Source organism: Stegodyphus dumicola, chromosome 3 (assembly GCF_044657685.1).
Source record: "Stegodyphus dumicola isolate Sdum_Otavi_A_Nest chromosome 3, ASM4465768v1".
NCBI lineage: Eukaryota > Metazoa > Arthropoda > Arachnida > Araneae > Eresidae > Stegodyphus > Stegodyphus dumicola.
This window is the reverse complement of record NC_140770.1, coordinates 74,499,430-74,527,351: the sequence shown is the minus strand read 5'-3', so window position 1 is coordinate 74,527,351 and position 27,922 is coordinate 74,499,430. Positions and strand designations below refer to the sequence as shown.

At 33.0% G+C, this 27,922-nt stretch overlaps 1 protein-coding gene across 4 annotated transcripts in view; it reads left to right on the top strand.

The window, feature by feature from the left end:
* Nucleotides 1–27,922, top strand: part of Epac (Exchange protein directly activated by cAMP) — a 445,559-nt gene that overhangs the window by 402,327 nt on the left and 15,310 nt on the right. For all 4 annotated transcript variants that reach the window (XM_085813001.1, XM_085813002.1, XM_085813003.1 and 1 more), the window contains 13 exons: nucleotides 561–670; nucleotides 2,783–2,868; nucleotides 9,153–9,231; nucleotides 11,463–11,607; nucleotides 12,709–12,800; nucleotides 13,523–13,659; nucleotides 13,911–14,057; nucleotides 17,390–17,487; nucleotides 17,599–17,724; nucleotides 17,925–18,103; nucleotides 20,558–20,710; nucleotides 24,237–24,378; nucleotides 27,629–27,683. In XM_085813001.1, coding sequence (XP_085669127.1) covers nucleotides 561–670; nucleotides 2,783–2,868; nucleotides 9,153–9,231; nucleotides 11,463–11,607; nucleotides 12,709–12,800; nucleotides 13,523–13,659; nucleotides 13,911–14,057; nucleotides 17,390–17,487; nucleotides 17,599–17,724; nucleotides 17,925–18,103; nucleotides 20,558–20,710; nucleotides 24,237–24,378; nucleotides 27,629–27,683 — 1,549 coding nt within the window. The remainder of the gene's footprint in view (nucleotides 1–560; nucleotides 671–2,782; nucleotides 2,869–9,152; nucleotides 9,232–11,462; nucleotides 11,608–12,708; nucleotides 12,801–13,522; nucleotides 13,660–13,910; nucleotides 14,058–17,389; nucleotides 17,488–17,598; nucleotides 17,725–17,924; nucleotides 18,104–20,557; nucleotides 20,711–24,236; nucleotides 24,379–27,628; nucleotides 27,684–27,922) is intronic.

The following is a 27,922-nucleotide window of genomic DNA, read 5'->3' as shown; positions in this document are numbered from 1 at the left end:
GAAATTAAGTGTATTTATGAACAATATTGGTTTCCATGTTCCAACGCTCAGTGGTCCTATTAATCAGTTAATGAAATGCTATGTGTATCAGGTTCGTACTGTACGTATAGTAGCCTTCGGTAGCAAATACAGTAAAAAAAAACTCTCTATATTGGTATCAGACACTAAGTCAGACTTTAAGAACAGCCAGTTTTTCTGAGAAAACGATATGTAATGAGGAACGTTCTAATCCATGAATCATCGTCGTTTCTGATCACTCACATCCGCGTAGGATGAATTTACTTTTGATCTGTTTTGCATTTGTTTTTAAGATGATGGCTTTTGTAACCAATTGTGACTGTTTTTGATTTCATTCGAAATAGCAGGATTTTCAGATTATTAATATTCTGATTAATATTCTTGACGTCAGTTTATTACTATTTTTAGTTTATTACTATTAGAAGTTTATTACTCAGTTTATTACTATTAGAAAATTTCTTACATCGTTTAAATGCTGTATATTTGTAAAGTAATTCATTTCTGGTATGTGCAGTGATTCCTCTATTATGCCTTTTTAATAGGATGTTGAAGCCAATACAGTTAGATTAAAGGAGCATGGACAAGATGTTTTATTACTGCAAAAAATTCCTACTGATGGCAGGGCAGCTGATGGTACACATTCTCATTACAAGTGAGTACTAATTTTTATATAATAAAATTATTATATTTAATTATTTAAATGCTATTTTTACATATTATGGTATTTAGGATTAAAATAAATGATGATTTTTAAAAGTTAAATTTACAAGAAAAGTCAAACAAAATGCAAGATGTTTTTCCATGAAATAGATGTAAGGATGCAAATTATACTTTTGAAAAAAATTATCGACAATTTTCAATTTCGGCTATGAACAAAAATAGGATTAAAGTGATAATTTTGAGTTTTATCATTTGAATGGACTCTTTGCAACGATATGTATAATATTTTCCGTCATCACAAACCTGAAAGGTAGCTTACTAATGGCCGAATGGATAAAACCACTGCCCAATGGCTATTCGATTCGGATTCAAATATGTGCGAACGGGCTAATTGCATGTTAATTTCCATGAATTGCTCCATCGGTAACTTGCTCTTAGAATGCATTCCATGGAGCCATTCCTTCCATTAGGCAGATAACTTTAGTGTGGATTTCCGTAATCACATAATCCAAATCTAAAAAAAATGAGAGCTGTTTTCCTCAAGATGTTTAAGTTATCGTTCATCATTTTATCCTTATGCTTTTATCGCTTTTGAATTAGTTTATTTCTCGGTTTTTATACTTTTGAAAAGAATGGTTTTTATTGAAAGCGTATGCGATGTGTGTTAATTTCCCTTTTGCAACTTAATGTCCATAACCGTGTTATAAATTATTTTACAAATCTTGCTGAAATTCTTTGACCAGTTTGAAAACTTGTTCAACGCTTTACTCTCAGTAATCTAAGGCAGCTCACGGTAATCTTAATTGTCTGCGTTATCCGAGAGCAAACTTTTATTTTACTTTGCATTCGGCGTGTACTCCTGCCTTATAATATGTTAAAGGTTTCTTGTTTTAAAGGATTGAAGAGTTGCGAGCTGTTTAATTACTGAGGGGAGAAATAAAAACCATCATTAAAATATTGAGTTTGGACGTATCAGATAAAACCTGTCAAAAAGCAGAGGTTTGTTATTTATTTTTTCAAGCGGAGTTCTAAATTTTTGATACATATTGATTAAAAAAACAATCTTTATTTTTTAACTTTGGCTGTAATTAATATTTGAGTTAACAAGTAGGATAGAAGTATATAAAAATAATTTTTCAGCTTTTTTCACTTCGGCAGAATACTTACTATTTCAACATACTCGAATAATTTTTGGGGATATATTTAAATGTTTACTTTTTTTTGGGGGGGGACATATTTAAATATTTTTTTGTGTGTGATTCGCATTTCAATTAAACCACAGTAGTTAATAAAGGAATATAATGCAGATTATGTGCAACATAACGTGACCAACATATCATACCTAAAATGTTCTTTTATTACACAACTATTATTTAAGCCATCCAAATGAACACAATATTTTTATAATACTTTTATTTAATTTTCCAGTATATGATATTGAAGTCATTCAAATCCCACTTGGGCATTTTCAAGCATACTAGTTGTTGAATAATATGTTTGAATGTAAACACACAGGCAAAGTACGTATAATTATTATGTAATTTAACCTATCTTTCCTTCAAATATTTCTTTAAAACTACAGGAGACAGGCAAACATTTGAGCTTTGATTGACAGACTTAGTAATCGCCATTGATCGCCATGACAGATAAGAAAGCAGATGAATAATAGACCACCCATAATCACCAACATATAATGCAAGGATTTGAGAATAAAGATTGCTTATTAGCATAACAGTGCACTGTATATTAGATATAAAAATTATAGAACTGAAAGATTTGTCACGTATCATCTTTGCTTATCATTATATATATTGAAAATAAACAGTCTGCTTCTGCAACAGAATAAATATCGAGTGTCTTGAAATGTTTTGTATACATGGAGCTTTACAGTTCAGTTCATTATACAAAGAGCAGTATATATAATGATTATCAGGTCTGCACAGAAATTTTTAATGGAAAATTCTTGTGTATAGATTTAGTTGATATTTCGTATCTTGCGTACAGATTTAGTAGTGAGCTTTTGAATGTTGGTAATATTTGCTATATTTTGAATTTTTCTGTTATAGTAATGTGTCTTTAATTTATTGTAAATGTGTCTAAACAGGTACATGGTTATGGCTGGTACACCTCAGAAGATGTTGGAACATCTCTTAGAAACCAGGATAGATCAAAGAAATGAAGATGCCTCAGGTGAGAATTTTATTTTGCATACGTTCATGAATTTATTATTGAAATTTGTACTTTTATAAATGTGTGCTATGGCATGTATCTTGAAAAATATGGATTAAAAAATCGGATCTATAATGCTTTCGACTAGTGTTAAAAGGATATGAAGTAAAACCAAAAAGGATATGAAGTAAAACCAAAAAGGATATTGAGGTGAAACTAAAGTTCCCTCTTCCACGCAAATATGACTTAGCCATCTAACACAAGTGTTTCCAATTGCATATTGACCTATCTCCAGTATGAGCAGTGGGTTGTTTTTAACTAAAATTTTTAAATTGGAAAATTCTTGATTTAAAAAAAAAGCGAATCTTTGAACATTTAAATAATTAATTTTATGAGATTAAGGAAAGGAGTGATTCACAGCTAGAAGTCTTCCATAATAGAAGACATAACAGCCACCTATGAAAAGAGATTTTGAAGACACACAATGTATTTCTTTTGGTACTTGACGTTTATCCTTGTTCACATTTTTTGGAGATAATGTTTTGGCGATAAAACATTACTTATGATATTTTGATAACATTTATATGTTTGTCTATAGATATAACTTCTAGCTTCAACCGGGGCTAATTATGTATGCTACAATCGCTTGTCATTATTAACTGCTTAGCTGCGAATATAGCGAGTGAAATTGATGTATCGAAAGATCAGATGAAAAAACGAAAATGACTGCCACCAAGGGTTGTACTTTTTTACAGATAAAGAACCTAGAGGTAAAAAAAAAAACAGACAACGATTTCCAAAATGTCACTGGATAATTTGTCGCTAAAATATCATAGCTCGAAAAAATTATCGCCAAGAGAATGTGAGCTAGGATAACCGGTAAGATCTTTTTATTTCGCTCCGAATCTCAAAGTTTCATTCGAATTAATGGTTCCCTCCTTAAGACAGTTACCTCAGAAAAAAGTATTATTATAAACCATAAGCGTAAAATAAAATCTGATTATAGAAAATGCAGAAATGAAAGTGCTTGGGATAATCGTAGGGATAACAGATGATATAGTGACTTATAAAGTAGTTCATTCATTTTTAATGATATTTATTTTTCCATAATTTACAGTATGTTTATTTTGTTTCGAATACTGATTTAATTTATGCAGTTCTTAAGATTAAAGTATTTGAAAATATACGAAAATTGACAATTGTATTTTCCTGATAATTATACCGGGGTTGTTTCTCAGTCTTTTTAACTGCATTCAGATTAATTACAAATTTGATTAAATTAGGAACATCGTCGTCCTCCATATTATATGCACGGCGGACCACACAAAGATGTGTGTCCATCAAGGTCGCAGTTTTCAAACTGTTACAAGGTTTGAGGCGACATGCTGTGATATTACAGAAGCGATAAATCGTTCAGTAACGCATCCACTTGGCAATACAAAAGTTACATCTTTTCGACCACTGTTAAGAGATTTTAGCGTTCTGCACTGTGTCTGTCATCAAAGCCTCTCTCAGAGAGGTTGACGGACAAATAATCATTTTGCTCCATGAATATCTTTTCAACTATAACGGACTAACGTAACTAGAACGTAAGACTAGAACGTAAAATACAATCGAAAAAGGCGCGACTAATTCAGTTTGAAGAATGTTTCAAATAGAGCAGCAAGTCAGAATATTCTTAAACTCTCGACTAGAGAGAACTTTATTTGCGATAATTGTTTCTATGCTCTCCAATGTCGTTATGTGTTGTTAACAGAGCTTTTGATAGTTTTATAATAAATGTGTTTTAGTTCTTTATGCAGTAAGTAATACGCAACTCGAGCTAGTTACAAACAAATTAGTCACTAATCCTTACAGGAACTCACCCAATCAGCGCAAACACCTTCACCACTCTACATCGGTTAAAATATTTCCTGGGTCTAAAAGAAGCCTTTTTGGTCCCAAAAAGAGCCTTTACTTAAATTGAGTTTTTGAACTAAGAATCTCCATCCCTGTTTTCTGCTAGTTACTTGTTATCTGATAAATTTTCAAACACGATATTGGATAGAACCGGACGTTGCAATCTGGCAATAATATCGACATTTTCTATGAATTTTTTCCGTCTTTCATTTCTTTTTGAGCAGCAAACTGCACACCTGCGTGTATGTTTTTTTTTTTTTTTTTTCATATTATTCCCAGGAATATATGACGGAAAATGGCGTTCTGTGAAGAGGATTTCTTGCAATAGATCTGGGCGATGAAAGTGCAGGAACATGCTTCTGATGATTTTCAACAATACGCTGAACTAGTTTTAAGCGAAATTCTAAATTGTCAATTTTGACATTATTTTTCTTTTAAGGAGTAATATATTGTTTCGCTATATATAACAAAGTGTTTCAGTATCTTTTTATAGAATGTCTTCTGATATTTCCTGCTCGATGGATAATAGCCTAAGCATTGGTCCGCCAAATCAACACCTCCCATTGTTTAATAACCGCAACAGGTTTTCTAACAATGCTTTATTTTGATAAGATTTCCTTCATTTGCAGGTTACGTATAGCTTAACAATGCTACTTTTTTCATGTCCATCCATTTAAAAAAACAATATTTTTCCTTTCTGGAAGCGAGATATATCTTCACACGCAAGTGTCTGTGATTTTAATTCATCTGGCATATCTCTCCTGTCTAACTGTCCTATACACATATGTTTCCTATCTCTCGAGATAAATAAAAGTTACCGGCAGCTACTCAGTAACTTATATCAAAAGTTTATCACAAAGAGAAGGACCCTTTTTGTTGCTACCCCGTATATTTTCATGATTTTACAAGTAGCGTCTCCTCCCGTGTAAATTATTATTGTCTAAATATATTCTTTTGAGGATTCGCAAAGCATGAAATACTCGACAACTTGATATCCTGCCCGTTTGGTAAAAATTAATTGTTCCCAACTTAAGCACCCCTTGAATACCATTAGGAATTTATCTATGCCCTTCGTTCTGGGACATAAATTGACCCGAATTTCTCTGTTAATAATTTAAAAACAAACCCGGAGTTTCTTCAGTTAAAGAGGAACATGATAGGAAATGTCCGAATCATTCGAGAAATGACGAAATTTCGTTATAAGACAAAGTCTGGCTTCAAGGCATTAATTTTGTAGAGACATTAGGTATTTTTTGGAAGCAGGCAAGACGAAGAATGAGCAAACGCCTCGCCGGGAATCGAACCATGGGCCTCTGGAATAGCGGCCCAGCGTTCAGAAGCTCTACATCACTAAGGCACGCTAGGAAAGCGAGAGAAATACCTTATATACTCCCCTTTTTAAAGAGCAACTGGGGGTTTTTAGGGGACCCAATCGCCAAATCCTGGGTGTGGAGAATCCTCATCTAACAATCTTTTAGTTCGGGCGCCACTGTAGAGACATTAAGTATTTTTGGCAGGAGGCAAGATGAAAAATGAGCAATCGCCTTCGCCGGGAGTCGAACCACGGGTCTCTGGAATACCGGCCCAGCGTGCAGAACCACTACACCAAAGAAGGCACGCTAGGAAAGAGAGAGAGAAATACCTTATAACTTCATAAAAACTGGAGTTTACAGAAAATGATTTTCTCGACGAACACAATTCCTTGAAATACCCTTCCTTCAAATGATATCAAACTTAAAAAAAAACTTTTATTTCATCTTCATTTATTTCTGTACAAAGTTTTGCTCTTGAAAATGTTCTGAAGGTCGTATTTCTCAAGAAGAGCTCAATTCAACGGTTTGTTTCCTTGGCAATTAAAGCAATTAAATATTTATCAAAAGATAACCCGAAATAGTTTAATGGATCCCCTTTATCAAATATCGGAATTGAGTCCGGGACTTGCAGCAAAAGGGGAACGTAAAGATGGTTGAGATATTTGTTTCTTATCTAGCTTATACCATTTCTGTGCAGTAGCCAACATTTCATCTCCAGATTCACTTTCTGACTGAGATACTGGTTCCTCGATTTGCGAACTCGCGAGTGAAACATTATCTGAGAACATGTTCTGAGTACCAAATATCAAGAAACATTTTCGGAAGAAAATACCTGAGCAGGAAAAGCAAGTTCCGTCTTCTGGTTCAGAGGACAGTATGAGTAATTGAGACATACAGAAACTTTTTGTACGCGTGGTAGCCGTAATAATACTCTTTACCCGCTTGCGCGCGCGCTTATATGAGTTACACGAGCGCGCGCACTGGATCCAAAAGACCCAGTTCTTGTTTTTGAAGAAAATGTTGTGAATATTCAGAAAAAATGTGACATTTATGTCAATAACAAATTTTATGATAAAATTTAAAAAAAAAAATATGCAAGTTAAAATTTTTAATTTCTCCAAATGCTTTTAAGAAACAAAATTTCTTAAAGAGATAGAAAATCTAATTATTTATTAGCACAGGAAACAAAAATACTACTTTATCGATACTATTTACTCTAAGTCGATTCTTATTTTCTTTATTAGCGCTATATAGACACAGATAAAAATGCAACAATAAATGTGAGCAGCACATAGAAGAAAGGGTTTCGTGTGCTCCAAATGCAAATACGTTTCACATTCGGTGAAACGCGTTTTCGTTTTTTTGTACTTTTTTGCTGCACAAACGATACATTTTTTATTTACTTTTTTTTTGGTGGGGGTCTTCCGATAATTTTTTCCCTTCAAAAAATTTATGTCTTTCTCACACTCGTTTTTAGAATCTATATCACTGTCTGAATCACAATCATGTGAATTAAAAATTCATGATCACTTCCATCCTCATTTTCTTCAATACATTCTTCGCCAATTGATACCTCTGATAACTTTTGCAATATTTCTTCGTTGTATAATAAATAACGTGACATTTTTGCCGCTTTCTATACTATAACAAATCAACTATGAAATAGTAACACGAATAGGCGCGCTGGGTCTAAAAGACCCAATGGCATCAAAATCAGGACTCCTAATAAAGTCCCAACGAAGAAACTTCGGAAACATAAAGAGGTCGACCTGAAACACGACTACACTGGACCTCAACAACTTGCGTAAAATATGTGTGCTTTGAGAAAGGTCTGTTTAATCGCGCGGGTCCTTTGGACCCAGTGCGTGCACTCGCCGGTTAATTTCCATTTTGAGGTTTTCAACTATAGTGTGGTAGACACAGTAAATATGAATTTATTTTTTGTTTTTTTGAAAATTTAGCAGAACACAGGGACAGGTTTCGAGAACTACTTTTGTTCCGTGTACCGCAGTTTGAGAACCCTGGACCTAGGACTTATTTTGGGGGAATTTTGGGTATTAGTTTACTCTTGAGTAATTAATATGTTTGCACATGTGCAGGATATGATCACTCAGGTGTATCACATTTCAGACTGGAATATGTATATGCTTAAAGCATTCATGTTTTATGAATACGTTTTATTAATGTTTTATGAATAAGATAAATACTTTTTCATAAAAGTATTCATCTTATTCATAAAACATTAAATATCTTTAAAGAGAACAAAAACAAAATGTTTGGAAATTTTCAGGGCCATTCTAAAGTGAGGGATCTTTCTAGTGTTTTTTTAGTTCAGCAAATTGAAATCGTCTGTTGTCTTATCATAAAACGCTATTCCGAATAATCGACAAAGAAATTAATTAACATTAACATTGGCTTTCCTTCTCATTGCTAGAGAATAAGCTCAAATCGAAACATATTTAGAATGATAGAATGTCTGCTTTTTAATCGAACATGTATTCAGTGTTACATAATAAAATACAAAATAGTACAGACTGCAAAATGTATTCATAAATGTTTTTATCTTGGCAAAACGTTTCGATTTCTTTTCATTAAGGTAGTAATTTTATCGTGCCCCGAAATACTGCGATTCGTTTTGTAAATTTCAGGAAATTTTGTGAGAGTATGTGAATCTAAAATGTTTCAGCGAATTTAAGTTTTTAACTTTTATACTCCTATTTGTTTTTTAATTTTTCATAATTACTTTTCCATATGTAAATAACAAAATTCGAAAATCACTTAATTAGTTTCGTTCAAATCATTTTTATTCCGCTTAATATATAAATATTCTGCTTAAACCATATGTATGAGGATTTTGTTTTTAATATTGGTCGCAAAAGTTTATCATTAATGTTGTTTTTATAACATTGCATTTGCGCTGTCATATAAAGTTTCATTAATCTCTCATATTTAGCTATGAACCTTGTTAAAATGTATTTTACAGCATACGAAATTTAAACGATTTCCCATTACCTTAGCTGTATTGCCGAATATTATGTTTTTATTTTAACAAGCTGAATACATCAGTTAATGAAATACATTTTTTTTTTCTAGATACGTTCCTAGAAGATTTTTTGCTAACTCACGTGATATTTATGCCAAGCCACCAACTTTGTCCCGAGCTTATGAGACAATATCCTTCACACGATATATTTTTTAATGTGTATTATTTGTGTTTTCTTATACTCTTAATCGCATGTAAAATTTCCTGCGGCAATTTTCACTGTAAAATTCAAATTTACAGAATGAAATTGGTAAACAAATCATATTACATTTTAAGTCAACAAAATTTAATTTTCTGTATACTTTTACATGCATCAATTTAATTGCTTATTTTAAGTGCAATAACTTTATTATGTTCTAAATTAAATTTTTTCAGTAATCAGTCTCATATTACTGAGGAATTTATTTCGTGATCTGTACTGATCTTTATTAACATGTTTAAAATATTAGTTTTTCATCAAGATATAGTTTTTATTATACTTAAACTGCAGAATTTTGGGTTTTTAAACCTAAATTTCAAATAGATTCCTAGTATAAGAAATTAATTTTTATATAAAATATTGTAGATTTTATATTTATTTTGTATATTGTATTTTGTAATATAATACTTATTTTTATAAAATATATTTACGAATAAAATTACTGTTAAAATTAATTTTTAATTAATTTTCCAAAATTTAAATTTCAGTAAATTACGGTACATTTAATAATAATTAAAGTAATTAGATAATTATATTAACATTAATTATACGTATTGATCCTATATGAGATAGCCTATATGTGAAAATTTAGGAAATGAGTCTAAGCAAAATAAAAGTTTTGTTTATCTGCGTTACCTTTATTCATTTAAAACAGGGGTTCTTAACCTTATTTGCCCGTCTGGGCACATCTGACAAACAGGAAATGCTGGCGTAAATGAATAATGAATAAAAAAAAAAAAAAAAATAAAAAAAAAAAAACTGAAAGGTTTCAGATTTTAAATTACGTCCAAAGGGGCGTTTTTTTAACGTTTTGTGTGTTACCTTTATTTATTAAATATCATGTTCTTTGCACTTAAAACATGTAATTCAGTTCAATAGCAATGTCGCTAAATTATTTTAAAATGAGCATATCTTTATAATTTCTGATATACAGTTCCGCGCGCTGGAGATAAAAAGGTTTGTTTTTGCCCCCGTAGATTGTTGCCATTGCTCGCTTTGAAATCCTTGAGTTTGTTAATCAAAAATTCGTTAAAGTTTTACCAAATATGGAATCGATAATAAAACTAATTCCAAATTTCAAATATGGTCTTCCACATGCCCATTCGTAGGAGGATTACGTCATTCAAAATTCGATGGCTCTGTGTACCGTGATATTTATGCCAAGCCACCAACTTTGTCCCGAGCTTATGAGACAATATCCTTCACACGAGATATTTTTTAATGTGTATTATTTGTGTTTTCTTCACAGTTTCCGATACACAGTTCCGCGCGCTGGAGATAAAAAGGTTTGTTTTTGCCCCCGTAGATTGTTGCCATTGCTCGCTTTGAAATCCTTGAGTTTGTTAATCAAAAATTCGTTAAAGTTTTACCAAATATGGAATCGATAATAAAACTAATTCCAAATTTCAAATATGGTCTTCCACATGCCCATTCGTAGGAGGATTACGTCATTCAAAATTCGATTGCTCTGTGTACCGTTGTTTTATCACAATACGAGAAATATGCATACATTTATGCAGATTTCACATTATTTTATTTCTTTTCTTTAACTATAACTTTAACTATAACTATAACTATTTAATTTCTTCAAATATAATGCAGGACTCTAACATTTGGCGGCAACAGTTTGAAAAGTGAAATGGACATTTATAGTGATTCAACGCAAAATCGCAAAACGAAAACAATAGTCTTTCAGACACAAAGCTCCTTTGGACTATAGTATAACGATTCTTAATATTTTTTTTATTTTATTGCAATCAAAAGCATTATAAACAATACCCTACATTAAAAAGGTAACAGAAAATCCAAAATAGTTTCATTTAATGCAATTTTGGGGCCACGAGTTGGCCACGGATGATACTAATATAGTATATAGCGGACAGTTGCGGGGCACAAAAATAGTTTCGCCGGCACATTGACGCCCGCGGGCACTGGGTTAAGAACACTTGATTTAAAATATGTGATAGAAAAACGCAATTCTCTTACTCTCAATAAATACGCGTTGGCTGGACTTTCAAATCCTCGAATTAATTATGTTCTGAGTTATTATTCAGAGTCTTGTTATTTAGAGTTCTACTGTATATTAAAAAGTAATCTAAAAATTTGCGAAAAGTGCACATCAAATATTCATGTTGTATCATATTTTCCTTAATTGTCACACTTACAGGATAGATGCCGCTAATTCTAGACAAGAAAAAGAATTTATTGTTGCCAACAAGAAACGTGTCTTACAATTTGTACAGATTTGGGCGAATCTAATCCGTGATGCCTTTTTTGAAGATGCCAGTATTGCCGCCTTTTTGCAGGTATTTTAAAACTTTTAAACTAAGTGAACATTACGAGCAGTAATATTCAGTAATTTCTTTGTTGGTTAGAATTAACGATTGCATATATATGTCTCTTCATAGATGTCTGGAGAGGAAAGCTGTGTTAGCCGATAAATTATATTTCTTCGATTAGGGGTCAGAGATTACCAGTTTAAATAAATTTAAAAAAAATAATAATTTGCATCTTTTTGCATTTTACCGTCACTTTTATATTTAAAATAAAATATGATTGGTTTTTTTTAATGTTTCAATCTCTGTTCATATTTTCCAATGTATAAACTTCGTTCATATCTTGCTGTGAAATTAGTTTACATTATGTTTAATTACTGGATGCAGATATTTTTGAAATATTCCAATAGATGGCGCCACTATATTTAACTGTTTCGAAAGAAATAACAGTATTTCATTGCAATTCGAAGTAATGATTTTAATTAAAGGATACAATTCATTTATAAATTTTTATTTTTCTTTAAAAGCATTTTTCACAAAACCCATATCCGCATTCCAAAGCCCCATTTTTATGTTTTGTTTACTTTCGCACGAAACGTTTTAAATTTGTGTTTTGACACCTGTTAGTCTTGACGGCAGACATTTTATGTGATTGTTATTGATGATATATCACGATTTTTTTCCTTATTGTTGATGATAAATTATGTTTTTCCTTTACGTGAACGATTTTAGCTGAAAACGAATGTGGTCAAATGAATCATTTCGGGGGAAGGAAAAAAATAATATGAAGGAATTTATTTACTCATTAAAGCAGCCGCCGCTTTAATAAATATGAAGGAACTTTCATACTTTTTATTTGTATGCATTTACTTCATATTTTTATGAATGCATTTACTTCATTCTTTTATTTGAATGTATTTACTCATTTAAATCAATTTTACTTTGTTGTATTTCTTCTTTATCCCCTTTCTTTCTTTTTTTTTTCTGATGAAACAAGTTTACTGCAAATAAAAATTCGTAATGTAACCAATAAAAATATGTAGAGTGCCACATACTCAATGTAATCTAAGGTACATTGAGTATGTTAAACTTTGTTTTAAAAACTCGCAGTAAAAATAAATTATTATCTAGGAGCTTCAAGAAGCTGTTGCAGAAGACTGTAAAAAATATGGGTTACATGAAGAACTCTCTGCCATATCTAAAATAATAGAGAAAAAGCAAAAGTACGTGTTACGTTTTTAATGTTCATTTCTTATTTTACTTAAATAGAATTTGGAAAATAGTTTAGAAACTAGAAATTGCCAAAATTTCATATTAATAACTTTGTGAGTTTCTAATTTTAAATAATTTGTTCTATGTAATTTAAATGGAAATTTATTCTGTTTTTCATGCGAACAGAACTTTGTATCGTTTCATAGTAATTATTCCAGGTTTATGTAAGTCACCTGTACTTGATAAAATTCAATTTTGAAATGTATATGCCTTCCAAAGTTTTGCCAATAAGAAAATGTATTTTAGAACGAAAGATTTTATGTTACCTGTTCAAAGAATTGTAGTTTGGAATTTGCCTGTGATTTGTAATTTAAAAAGAAAAGTATTTATAATTGCTTAAATCGTCATTAGATTAAGTTATAAAGAGGAACATACAGTAAATTAATATATTTTTCTTGATTGGCTGATTTTAATCTAATAAAATTAATATATTAAGGTTTACTTATCATGAAAGTTTTGCAGAATTGAAGCGTTAGAGATAAATCCGAAGTTAGGGTTTTTAATTATATTTTCATCTGAAAGTGGCTACAAAAGCCTGACGGAATAAATTTTGTAACTTATATATTACAGTTTCTTCTCATTTTCTTTTCGGTCTTAAACTCATAAAACCTACTGTTAAAATTGCAGGCAATTTATTACTGTTCTCATTTATTTATTTATTTATATTTTAAAGATTCGACGAAGAGGTAATTGGTGTTTGTCGAAGATGGAAAGTCGGTGCTTATGGTCAAATTCGTCTTCTCTTAGCTAGTGAATCTCAAGACGAAGAAAGAACAGAATTCAAACGTTGCATTAAAGCTTCCGATGAAGGTAATTTTTGATAAATCTATGCAGCTCTAATTCATTAACATTTTTATTAAGCGGAAAACCACGCGAAAGCTCTCTTCCTATAATTAGAAATAATTTCCTGAAAGATTTTTCTCTGTTCAGTCACTGAGCCCGAATTTTATCTGTTCTGGGGTTAAAAGTATATCCAACATTTTCTTAATTACCCAGTATATTTCCTTTACTACTCCTTAATTAATATAATATTGCTTTAATATTTAACTATTATTTTACAGTTGTGTTTAGAGTCTATTGTGCGGATCATACGTATACCACTATCAAGACACCAGTCAGCGCCACCGCTGAAGCCATCAAGAGAAGTGCGGCCGAAAAATTGGGCTTTAAAGATGACCTTTTGCTTGTCGAAGTCAAGTCGACATCAGGTGATGGTTTTAACTGACCTAAAGAAGTTATTCAAAGGTTTTTTTTGCCTCATATATTTTCATCTTTCTACTAAGAGGTTTTGGTACTTAATTATTAGCCGGTATCTATCTTTGTGCAACTAACATTACCACCCGTGATTTTGCTTTCTTACAAACAATGCGGCAATCCTAGAAACTGTTTTGGTTTCTTCAAGAAAAATTAAGATTTACTTTGGCTACAGGCAAAGGGAAGTTGGTGATGGATGCTTTTAAATTTTTTTCCCCAACATCAGCTTTATATCAGTTTGAAAAAGCGTATATCCGCAATGTGCTTTTTTTTCCGTAACCTTTTTCTGCGAAAAAAATCTATAGACAATGTTCGTCCGTCTCCTGTTAATGTTGTAATTTATGTCATCGTTTGCTAGATTTTCTTAGAAATATAGCGAAAGCACTCTATTATTTCCATCTTTGTGATGTTTTGCCAATAAAGCACAAATATTCTAATTCTTACACAATGAAACTGTACATCACGGAAGATGTGAATTTGAAGAGTAACGTTGACGATTGCCGACAAATTATTAAAATAACAACTGAGATGCTAGCCTTCTTTTTAAAGCAGAGTTCATATGAGGACATAGACTTTATCTGATACATAACTTAACAGTACAAAAACTAAAGTCTATACTAAAACATTACGTATTTCTTTTAGAAAGATAGGGACTGTAATTCTCTGAAAGATTTACCATTTGCGGAGCGAATAGACCCGTAGAATTCCACTAATACGTCTTGGAATGAGTGCCAGAAAAAAAATAAAGTACTGTTTAAGCACAAAATTTGTTAAAGAAAACATAAAACAAAAATGCCGCAAAATGAAAACATAAAATTCTGCTATCATAAATGTTAAGAAATCTGAAGAAAAACGCTCAAACAGATTTAGATACAAAAGTTCAAGTTGCAGCATTGATAATACAGTCATTGTTTTGACCGATACGAGCACAACATATGAAGAACTTTTAAAAAAATATCATAAGGTTAAAGAGAAATTTCATATTAGGGCTGTGTGAGGCATTCTGTTTTCTAAAGATTCGGGGAAGAACATTGTCAGAAATAGGACTAACATGAAACGTTTGTAAGCAAAAGTTGTAATATACCCGTATGATATTCTATTAATATTCTAATCCTGATATTCTGGTAAGAACATGCTAATGTCCTAATGAATATTAAAATAAATTAAATATTATTTATATATATAATAAAATGAAAAATATAAATAACAATTTATTGTTTTTTTTTACCCTTGTTTCAGGTTAACGTATTGTAAAGGTATGCATTTGCAGGGTTCTGATATATTTACATACTGTTAGATTAATTGCATTTACATTTTTGACGCACTAATGTTCTCATCGATTAATGTTATCATTCGAGTATTATAATATTCCAAAATAATCGTGGACAAATATCATCAGATTGAGCGATAGCTATTCTTAAGCGTCTCGGCATTTCTTGCAAGGAAATATATCGGACATCCAACGATAATTGCCATGAAATTTTAAGAGGGATCAACCATGTGAACAAAACTGCAAGCGCTTGCAATCTCAGGAAAAGGGGTATAAAGTGAAGCTTGCACCCACAGTATTTGCAGCCATAGATTGAAAACGTATGGTATCTGAATAGTTTTGAGGTATTCTGTCGTCAACAAGTCCAGTCGTACTCGCATTCTGTAGTTTGATGTGAGTATTTTGTTGAACTCATGCCGTTTTTGTACTCAGTGAAACTGTTCTTAAACTGTCTCAAGAGCTTCGCCAGTGTGCCAAATTTTTATTTCTGCACCGTTCTATACTTTTGAGTATTTTCTGTTAATTTTTTTTTTTTTTTTGGGGGGGTAAGGGTTTTTTTTTTTTTTTTTTTTTGTTTTGTTTTGTTTTTTGTTTCCTACTGTTGTTGGATGAACAATTCCAGTTCAAAGAGATTTTCAGTGCACGTTGGAACCGTTCTCGATTCCAAAACTGTAGACCAGAGGACGGGTATTGCCATCAAAATACTCAGTTCTTGGAAAGCAGAATATTTCAAACATCTACAGCACAGTATCTCGTTTACAAGCAGAGTGATTAATCTCACAACATACGCATAACTCCCAAACGCTCCTTGTAAGCAGTCGAACATGCCTTTGTTCTGTATCATATTATACAAGCATAGTCACAGCTTTACGACAGCACGCCCCTAGTGGATAACTCACATGCTATTATGCTTCGAGTATATGATGCTTACGGAAGAAATATCTAAAACATATAGCAATCAATGCGCTTAAATATAACTCTTTACAACAAAGGTTTTAGTTTCTGTGAAGTTGATTTGTTTCCACTGTCGCTGAGCCCACACCACGTACAGACGTAAAAAGATACTTATCTCGGTGCGGTCTTGGGGTTATTAGTCGTACACCCCCGAACAAGCGTACTATATTGTTGTCTGTCCAACAACTCTAGGTGGACGCAGAGAGGAGAAATCCTACGATAAGCATGTCAGTCGCTAGGTATCCGCTTTATCGTACAAACTGACAAATACATTACGTTTCAGAATAATCGTTTACATTACGTTTATTCTGTAATGTAATTACTCTTACGTATGGCACACGCCTTATAGTCTGTTACTTTAAAATTGGAACTTAAAGGTTATTTTCCACTGCTCGATTTGACTCATAATGACATCATGGACACAATAAGGTCGGAAAAGGTCAACTCGTTTAATTCCCCCTTCCCATTTCCGTTTAACGTCTTTTCCTTCATGAAAAGCACGCCAGTGTAGGCTGATTTGAACTATATCTTCAAATGAGGTGCAGAAAATAAATCCTACGCGGTGAGGTACGACCACGAATTGGGAGAGAGGGCAGTGGCCTTGAAATGTCTATTTTAATGTAACATATTATGAGAGACAGCGGGCGATTTCGAAGTATCACAATTTGATCCTGCTCGTTTCTTTACTTGATCAGCCCTGAAGCTTTCGTAGCAATAGTCTTCGGGAGGTCTAATAAATTTCTTAAAAATATTAGTTACGATGCAGTTAATTTGCATCGAAATTTTAGCGTTTTTAAAAATTTTAGTGAAATTTTAGTGTTTTTAACAAAAAATGAAACAATGTGATTAAAAATTTATCGTTATTTTAAAAATTTTAAACATGCAGGGATTGTATTTTGTTATATTATTATGTAATTTTCAGTTTTCTGCAGCATTGCTACTGTTATGCATTTAATTCACGTTATTAAGAAGCACTTCACCTGTTATACTATTTTTTCATAAGGTATTTCTATTATATTGTAGCCTATGTATTTTCTAATTTACGATAATTTATGTTTATAGAGCGTGTTATCTTCAAAGACTCTGAAGTGAGCGTTCCGACCGGATTGAGCGTTAATGGTCGTATTTTCCTGACCCCCGCTGATCAAGTGGATCTACTCGTAAGTTATGAATCAGTCTGATGTAATTTTAATTGGCAGATTGTGCTTTATTTTACGCATTATTAGAAACTGAAATCTGAGAAACTAAAATAATTCCTTTAATAATTTCAGACTCCTTTGCCAGAACAAGATGGACCCACAGATGGAACTGGAGTTATTTTAGAAACTCTAAATTCCTTAGATATAGCTTATAACATGACTATATATGAGTGGGATCTCTTCTCATGTGTCCACGAGGTTAAATTTAGTTTTTGTAGTGTTTAGTTTTTGATGTTGTCACTAGATGGCAGCATCATTAAATTTGTGATTTTATGTGATAATTAATTCGCTATTATTAATATTTCTTATTTACTTATTAAATTTATATTATTTGAATATTTATTTTTTTAATTAGTGATACATTTTTTGCAATACATATGTATACATTTTTTTTATAGTATGAACTTATTTATCAAGTATTTGGACGTCACCAATTTAGGAAAATTATGTCAAACCTAGATGTATTTCTGAGACGATTTAATGAAGTTCAGTTCTGGGTCGTCACTGAAATGACATTGGCAAATACTCTAAGTAGAAGAGTAGCGCTACTTAGAAAATTTATTAAAATTGCAGCACAGTAAGTACCTCTACATGATTACTGTTAATAATGTCACTGTTTAAAAACGTATTTTTGTCTCCAAGAGAAGTGTGTCTTCGACGTTAGCATATTTTACAATTAACAAACATTTATATCCAAACATCGATAAATCAATTTTTTATGTATTGATATATGCATTTTCTCTGGAGTTTAATAAACAGGAAACTAAGTTGCCACTAAGCAGAAAGTCTGCAGTAACTATTTTGAATATTTTTTGAAAAGGTAAAAAAAAACGAGGTGGAAGAGAAAATTAAAATTAAGAAAGGTTATACAAAGAAAAATGATTCAAATTTAATAAGCGATTTCATTAGCCAATAAATGGTAGAATGATAGCAGTAAAGGTATAAAAAGTAACCCCCATAAAAAGCGCAAAGTCCTTCCATGTTGTGAAGTTGTAGATTGAAACTTTACTCGGCATATTATCCTTGTATTATTTTCAACAATATATTTACGAAAACAGCCAAATTGTAGCATATAAAGAGAATTTAATGAATTAGAGAAAATTCCTTTTCTCCCAATGTTTAGCTACGCAAGAACCTTATTAAAGCATTTCTTGATCATTGCGTATTATTAAACACGGTACCAATAATATCTATTCTACATATTTTATATTTTCGAATGTAAGTGGAAAATTAAATTTTGCGACACAAATTCTGACAAAATTGAAAACCCGTGTATAAGGCGAATTTTCTGAATGTGAACTGACACTTATCCTTAGCTCATTTGACAGCTTCAAGTTGGATGACCAGTTATTTGCACTTCTGGAGACATATATATATATATATATATATATATATATATATATAAGAGGGTTTGTAGACGATTTTAATTTTTCCCGCTTTGAGACATTGCTATCCCTTAGTACATAATCAACAGAGTGGCGAGTTTTAATTCAGTTTTTAGTTACATTAGTAACCATGTTCAAGCAATCATTAGGTTCTATCTCCGTCTCAGCTGCGCTGTATCTTTTGTGACTGAAACGAGATTCATTTATGTTAAACATCCCCCCCCCCGAAAAAAAAAGGACTGTATATTCTGCGCTAGTTTTAAAAAGAATATCCTTTTGAAGCAATGAACTGATGATGATACAGATTCAACGAGATGGGTGGCAATGATTTTAATCTTTAAAATGAACGTTAACTTGTAACAGTGTCTAGCGGAGTCACTCTGAGAATTGCTACAAAATTAAGTCGTATTCTGATACTAAAAAAGTGATTTAATTTGTATTAGAATTAAATAAAAATAATACTTTTTAAATTACTTGCCTTATATGATTGCTCTGGGATTGATTTTTTGTGAATAATTTTAAATCCATATATAAGCCACTCTCAAACTTACGCAAGAAAAATGCAATGCTTTAAAATATTAATAATAGTAGCAACAACAGCAACACCAAAAAAAAAAAATTTTTTTTTTACTTCTTGAATATACACAAATAAATTTCAAAATAAATAAATTTAAGTCTTCGCAGTGTTTAATGCAGGTATATTATTCTTGTGACTGCGTTAGCTGTCGATAAACCATTTTTTTATTCATGTAAATCGCTGAACTTCCTGCTAGAGAATTCCGTTTTTGATGCTGTGAAACAAATAATACACAGGTATCCGGGGTAGGCTTTGTTTATTCTTTGATGAACCTGAACTTTGTTTATTCTTTGATGAACTGCTGTTGGAATTTAATTTTTTAGTGTACCGAAATTGATAATTACCTGCTGCTTCCGTGTGCATACTTCCAGAGAGGGCGTAATCTTGTTTGCTGATTGATGGTTTAATATTTCTTATCACTTTGATGAACCTATGCATTATGATTCCCCAATGCGGAGATCATAATATAATTACAGACATCTACGAGCATATCATAATGTTGATTTTCTTATTACCGTATTAAAGGAGTTTCATTAATTTTTCTTATAATAAAATAATTAGATACGTTAGTGGAGACCGTAAAAAATGGAATACTTTACCACATTTAAGGGATATTTCGGTACTGTAGTTTGTATTTTACAGTAGAGTCACTAGATAGCAGCACCACTTATGTTGGGATGGCAAAATCGTCTTGGCAGATGATGATGGCAGCACCATGAATTAATATTAGAAAGGAGGAACTTACAACTGAAAAAAAGGAGGAACTTACATTTGATTGCCATCGAAATAGATAGTTTAATTCAAAATATGCGCTAGTTTAAGATTCCTTTTGCTTGGTTTTAAATTATTCGCTGACATGCTTCTCTTCCAATTAAAACATTTATATTACTTTTTTAATCCAGAATTAGATTTTGCGAAATGAAGTTTAAGTCTTAGACTTTTTTAACAAAATGGTTGATATAAAAGGAATTTGTTGTTGAAGTCACTATTTGATGCCAGATATGAATGTTCATTTACTTTACGTTTATTTTCTATGTACATATTCATGTTGGCTGTTTTACTTTATTAGTTGCCGTGAGTACCAAAATATGAACAGCTTCTTTGCCATCGTGATGGGTCTTAGTAACGTGGCCGTGAGTCGGATGAGCCAGACATGGGAGAAACTCCCGAGTAAACTCAAGCGCACATTTGCCGATTTTGAAGCTCTCATCGACCCATCAAGGTTAGTATAATTACATTGCTTTTTCTTCAGAAAGAAGTATTAAAGAGAGTTAACTCTCTTTTCTATTGAATTCTAGTCAGGATATAACATTTAACACAAATACAAAACGTACCCAATAAGAATGTGACAAACATAAAAATTTACATCAGAATATTTAGTTAGATCTTTTTCGATGTTTAAATTGCTGCCCAAATTAATTCTTCTTTACCTGTGTTATAAGATTTGTTCCGGTTATAATCGTGCACTTTTTTACGTTTCTTCAGAAATTTAGTACTCGAAGGTGAAATCTTTTGAACCCACTTAAGTTTTTCGGAAAGTTTTTCATACGCATTTGGCGATATTATTTGGCAAGATTCGAGAGTTCCCTTTTTTACGGTTTTATTTCGGTGCCATTATTTCAGTTTCCTTTTTTTCCAGTGACTTTTTTCCTGTCGCCAGCGGTACTTTCACCAATGCTATATATTATGATTTCACCAATGCTGTGTATATAACTTCTAGCTGCTTCATTTTTCTTTTTATTAGTAGCTCTGTTCTGATCAGCGTATGACTATTGTGAGTTTTTTCCTCCAAGAAAAGGCGAAAGTAAAACATGAAAGCTGTATCTTACAGTATGCTTAAGTTACGCTCTTTATACTCATTAAAATGTTTTAATGAGATTTGTCTAAAATTTTGCAAAAAAGAAAATTTATGCTCGAAACTTCTTCAAAATAAATTTTTAAAACTTTTCATAACGTTAAAAAGAGTTGCCCCGTAATTTCTGACGTAACTGTCACTATTTAGTTACGGCCTTCTGGGGTCATTCTACATATTTTTTGTAATCATGTTTTAATAAATAGGTAAATATATGGAAAATGATATGCTCATCTGAACAGATTATATAAAAAACAAAAGCTACACATAAACTAATGTTTGCAAGTAAAGTTTTGTGAAAATAAAAGACGTTTCAAGCATACAATTTCTTTAGCGCATTAATGTTTATATCTGTTAAACTGAATAATGTTTTATGTGATTTATAAAGAATTTCATAGATTATTTAAGCTTGGGAAAAAAAAAAAAAAAAAAAAAAAAAGTTAACATCTTAGTGTCTAAAGGAAGAATGACCTGCCTTGGGTGTGTTATTTTAAAAGCGTGTTTTTGAAATTTTATTATTTTTGTGCTTCCCTCCTAAAAAAGAATAAAGATTTTTATATTTGAAAACCTAATTGATTTTCTTCAAAACCGTTGGTCTGAATATTGAGTTAACCCTGAATTAATATACCAATCTTTAAATGCAAAGTTTTGTTTTTGGCTGTATGGCAAAGTACATTAAAATTTCAAGTTATTAAAATGTTCATGTCTATCAAAGATAACGTTATCGTGTTTCTGTTAAGTAAGTTTTTTCCTGGCTTCCTAATTATATGAAATACAGTATAGGATAACATCGTGCCAACAATTTAGACGTTTGAAGTGTATCTAGAAACTGTGAACACTAAACACCTTATACATCACATTAATATTTAATTTACTGTATTTTAGTTTTGCATCTTTTCGTATTTTTTACCCAATGTTAGTGCTTTTATGTTTTCTTTTCTCAGCTCATCTGTGATTCTGCGAAGTATATCAAATAAAATATTTGGTTGTTGTTATTTTCTTGGCGATAAGTTTCATGAAAGAATGGTTGCCAGAGCCTCAAGGAGGCTGCACTTCTATTTTGACACCAATTTTGAGGGACAGCACCCGGGGGCGTTGTGGTCTGAGAGTCTCCCACCAAACTCCACGAGAGGACTTTCGGCTCGCCATATATTTAGAATACCCTCATGCCTCAAGGACACTATACATTTACAAACACTGAAGCCTTCTTTGGGATTCGAATCTGGGCCCTTCGGTACCGCAAAAGGCTCTCCTAACCACTAAACCGTCTGGGCGGCAATGTAATTGGTACTTTAATTATTATTGTGTTTAAGAGCAAAATGTTAAGATATAATATTGAAAATCAGAAGATGAAATATAAAAAGAGGTTTCAGTGCGTTTTTTGAGTTACAGCCATTAAGCGTTCTTCATCCATTCTTCTTTCAGTCATCATAATAGACGCAAGAATATAGTACTTGCCAGCAAGTTGGCATGATGATATGGTTCTTAAGCTTACCATAGCCTTGAGCTCGAGTTCGAATCTCGAGGAAGGCATGGATGTTTGTAAATTTATATTACCTATGCGGCATGGAGGCATTTAAAATACTACTGAGCGAAAAGCTCAATCGAAAGAGAGGTGAAAGGGGAAGAAGGGTAGAGAGCCTCGGATCTCCATAAGAACTGTACGGAGCTGGAGAGACTTTATGCTGTCTCCTGCAAAATGCTTTCAGTCAGGTCACCAGTAAGCCTTCGCTACCTCTCGATCAACATAGACCTGATTGAACAATCCGCTCAAATTAAAAAGATTCGAAAGAACAATAAATTAAACATCGACTTTATTTATGGAAAGGATTTTGCATGATTTTGGTAGTATGTTAAGAATAAATGACTATGTGTTGTTAGGTGAGATCGTAGAATTTAATAATCGCTTTCAGACTTCTGGAAGAAAGAACTGCAATTTAATTTTTGGTATCTTTATAAACAGTTCCATGGGAAAAAATGAAAGGCAAGATTTTGTAGTAAAACATATTATGTCTCTTTAAAATGAATCGTCATTGCACTTATTTTCTTATAATCATGTAAAGATAATTGCTTAAAATCACTTTATATTTATTCATTTTTCGTATATCAGTTATTAGATTAAGCAGAATGTTTAATAAATATCCAGGTTTGCCTGATGAAAAATGAATAAAAATTTGTCCATACGACGGTTAACCGATAATTATGCATGTATTAAAGAAAAATGTTGCGTTATATGTAGTTCTAACAGAATTTTATATTATTCCAGATCTTTATTAGAATTTGCAATAGATGTTCTTACAAACGAAGTTTTAAACGAAATGGAAAGCTGCAGATTGCTAACTCTGTAAACAAATAAAACACTTAAAATTCTCAGTTAGCATTTAGTGTCACACATATCATAATTGTGCTCATGGTACTTAAAGGCATAGACATAACTTCGTAAACTTCTAGTGCGAAATAATAAAAATTGAAAGATAAAGATACTTATATTCTTTTCGAAAACGAGTTTATGTGCATTATTTAACACTACCTCAACGCAGCACGAAAGCTTGCTTACCACACAGCGCCAAGAGCTTCAAAATGATTTCTTTTTATATGCTTTGGTTGCCGATGCGGGCCACGATTACTTACTGGAACTTTGAATTAAAACTGCTCTATAACAGTAGAATAGCTACCGATTTCTCTAAAATATTCACTATTATCGAATCCACTGCATATCTTCTGGATTCGGTAATCTGTTCAGTCATCAAATGATAATCGTGATTTGTTTGATACTTCATCGCATCCGGCATCTGCATTTGAGAGTTTATATTAGGTATAGTTTAATATTTATTATTTTTAATCCTTCTTGATTAATTAATAAGTTGTGCATTGACTTTTTCTTTCTCTTTTTCAGGAATCACAGGCGATACAGACTGACAGTAGCGAAGATGGTCCCTCCCATCATCCCATTCATGCCCTTGCTCCTGAAGGATATGACCTTCTCGCACGAGGGCAACAAGACCTTCATGGAGGGCCTTCTGAACTTCGAGAAAATGGTGGGTTTCATTTAAACGATGTATGAAATTTGGTTCCGTTTATTACTTTTTTGTGAATCGTTTTAAAATTAAAATTATCACAGCAAATGTGTTATGTATTGAGAATGGTTAAACATCTTACCTTCCTTTTTGTATAGTTTAATGTCATGTTTTTCTTATTTTTGTTTAAGCGTATTCAAGGAAAAAATACAAGTTTTATGCTGTTTAACCGAGGTATTTTATTAGTTTGATTGTACTATTACTTTTACTTTTATCAACTCCCATCTGAATTCAAATTAATTAATGTATGCAAGCGCAGAATTCTTGAGGTTGGAAGAGGACTTTTGTTAGACTAGGTTCGCATTTCATTGTTTATGCCTCCTCGCTACTTGATTTGATTAACAGCTTCAGTTTAAGCAAGCCGCATTTGCTTCACGGATATTTACGGACTGAACCGAAGTTTACTTCGACGCATTTTTAATTCGACTGAAATGTTTATTATATATTTTACAATAATTCGCATTCTAGTAGTGTATTATAGTATAAATCAGCGTTTCCCAACCTTTTTTGGCCAAGGCACACTTGTCGCGGGGAAAACAATCCCGAGGCACACCACCATTAGAAAATGTTAAAAAATTAACTCTGTGCCTATATTGACTATAATAAAGTAATTCTCTTGAATAGAAATCAAATAAGCACAAAGAAAGTATTTTATAATTACTTTATTATGAAATATTAAGTAAACAGAATAGTGAAAAATTATAAAATACTTTCAGTGCGAAACCTGGGCCTGTTTGGCTGAACACAAAGCTGATATTCTGGCTGGAATCGAAGAAAGACACACACGTAGCTCTTCGTCAACAGTTCTCAGTCTCTCTCTGTATTTGGTTTTCATAGCAATCATGCTTGAAAAGCTAATCTCACACAGATATGTAGTGGAAAAAGGGAGCAATGTCAAAATAGCTTTGTTTGCCTGAAGGGGGAACTCCTTGGCAGTATCCAACCAAAAACTGTCCAAAGGTAGATCAGCAAATCTTAGCTTGCAACCACGATTTTGTCTCAGTTCAATTAGTTCCTCCTGCTCCTGTAAAGTCATTTCCTTTCCAACAACTGATGCTGAGCTATAAGGGTCCCTAACCCAGTCAAGGCATTCAGTGGAGACTGAAGAGAAATAAAATGACAACTTCTCCTCAAGAGTTTTTAAATGCTTAACTATTATCTCACACAGTGCAGCAGTGTGAACATTTCAAGATTGCCACTTTCCACGGGTTGATGCCAGAGTTGCACGTTTGAACGGAATCCATTTATTTTATCTGTACTTGTAAGCAGTTTTTCATTTCGGCCTTGCATTCGGGTGTTCAATTCATTCAGATGATGAAATATATCTGCCACGTATGCCAGCCTTGCACACCACTCATCACTTGCAAGCTGCTTTGCGTAATCTGACCCCTCATTTGTCAGAAACACTTTACGTTCCTCCCGCAGCTCATACACACGAAAAAGACCTTGCCACGCGACAACCACCGGACCTCCGTATGAAACAGCAAGGTTTTATGCTTTGCTCCCATCTCCTCACACAAAGCTGCAAATATGCGACTTTTCATGGGTCGTGACTTTACAATGTTTACCATGCGCACAACATCATCCAACACATGAACTAAGGCTGATGGTAAAGTCTTGGCTACGAGGGCCTCGCGGTGTAAAAAACAATGCGTAATAATCACATCTGGATTTCTTTCCTTCACTCTGCTTACAAAGCCTTTGGTGTGCCCGACCATGGCTGCAGCTCCATCGGTGCAGACACTTGTGCAGTTTTCCCACTTAAGTCCTCCTTGTTCAAGGTATTCTGATGTGACCCGAAAAATTTCTTCTCCTGTTGTTTTTTCTGGCAATACCTTGCAAAAAAAGAAGTTTTCTCTAATTGCATCACCATCAACAAAACGCACATTAGCTAAGAGTTGAGCATGTCCACTGATATCAGTAGACTCGTAAAGTTGCAATGCAAATTTCTCACTGATACGGATCTTCTCCAAAACCACACTTTCGATGTCTGCAGACATGTCATTAATACGTCTGGAAATTGTGTTGTTTGAGAGACGGACTTTGGCTATTTCCTTTGCTGCTTCAGGTCCGAGCATCTCCTCTACAATAGCTTTGCAGGCAGGAAGTATTAATGTCTCTGCCACAGTGTGCGACTTTTTTGTCTTGGCTATAAGTTCAGCAACTTGATAGCTAGCTTTAAGAGCTCTTTCATTTACCTTTGTTGTTTTTCTCATAAAAGTTTCCTGTTTCTCCATGTTGTCACGCAGGCGAACAAAATAGTCCCCATTCTTGTTTTGAAGCAAAGGGTGTTTCGTTTGGAGATGGCGTTTAAGTTTGCTTGGGACCATAGCACTGTTAGCTAGCTTTTCACCACACACCACGCACAGTGGAGTTGGTTTGTGTTCATCTCCAGTGAAAGTAAATCCAACTGAAATATAGCTTTCGCTATATTGCCTTGCGCCAGAGAATTTAACCATCTTTGCTTTCTTTTGACCCCCACTCATACTCGGGCTCTCATCTGGCTCCAGATTTTGTTCAGAGTCCAGTTCTTTCCTTTTCAAAAACTTGTCCATCACTGCAGTATCAGTGTCTCTCTCCTCACAGCAGCCGTTGTCTCTCTGACACTGTGTGAGGCGTCTGCCTGCGTCTCATGGGGGCGGGGGCACGGCGGACACTTGTCAAGATTGGCAGGGGGAGGAGTTATAGCACTGCACAGCGCCGTGACCACCTATGACACTGGCGGGGGGAGTGACGGGAGGAGTTATAGCGGGCGAACAGCACCGTGACACCCAGACCCGGCGGCACACCACGGTGCTTCAGACGGCACACTGGTGTGCCGCGGAACAGCGGTTGGGAACCGCTGGTATAAATGGTGCTGAATGTACTTACTATTCATATGTAATATTAAATCTGATTTCATCTAGTATAAACTAATTTCTTACGAATTTTTACGAATTTTGTGTAAATGTAAAATATTTCATTAGAAGCCTTTAATTGTTTGTATATTTCGTTCTGTATATGGGACGTTTACCTGTTCTTCTTTTGCTTTTATTTCTGATTTCTTTTATTATGTTGTTTATAATTGCTAATATAATTTAATACTTTTATGATCACTTGTAATATCTTCTAATTTTTGTAATTGAAACATTTTCGTTCGGTATTTCAATTATTATCAGTTTCTGTAATAAAAAATAGGTTGTGTTATTAAAATATATATGTTATTTTTTAGCACATGATTGCACAAACGCTGCGGACAATACGGCATTGTAGGAGTCAACCGTTAGGTAAGTAACTGTAACAATAAATAATATCATAATTGAATACCGTTATCTTTTCCCAACATTTTTCCAAATGTTTTGTTGTTGTTACCCATATGGTCACTTGTCTGACGTAGTCAGCCCAAGCACACAAAAGTCCTCGTGGCAAGGAGCGCGAAATTACGCCTGTCGTTGGCAACAACCTTGAGCACATAACAGGTGAGAGTGCGATTTGGCTCAGTTCGGTCCCCAGTATTGATGGAGAG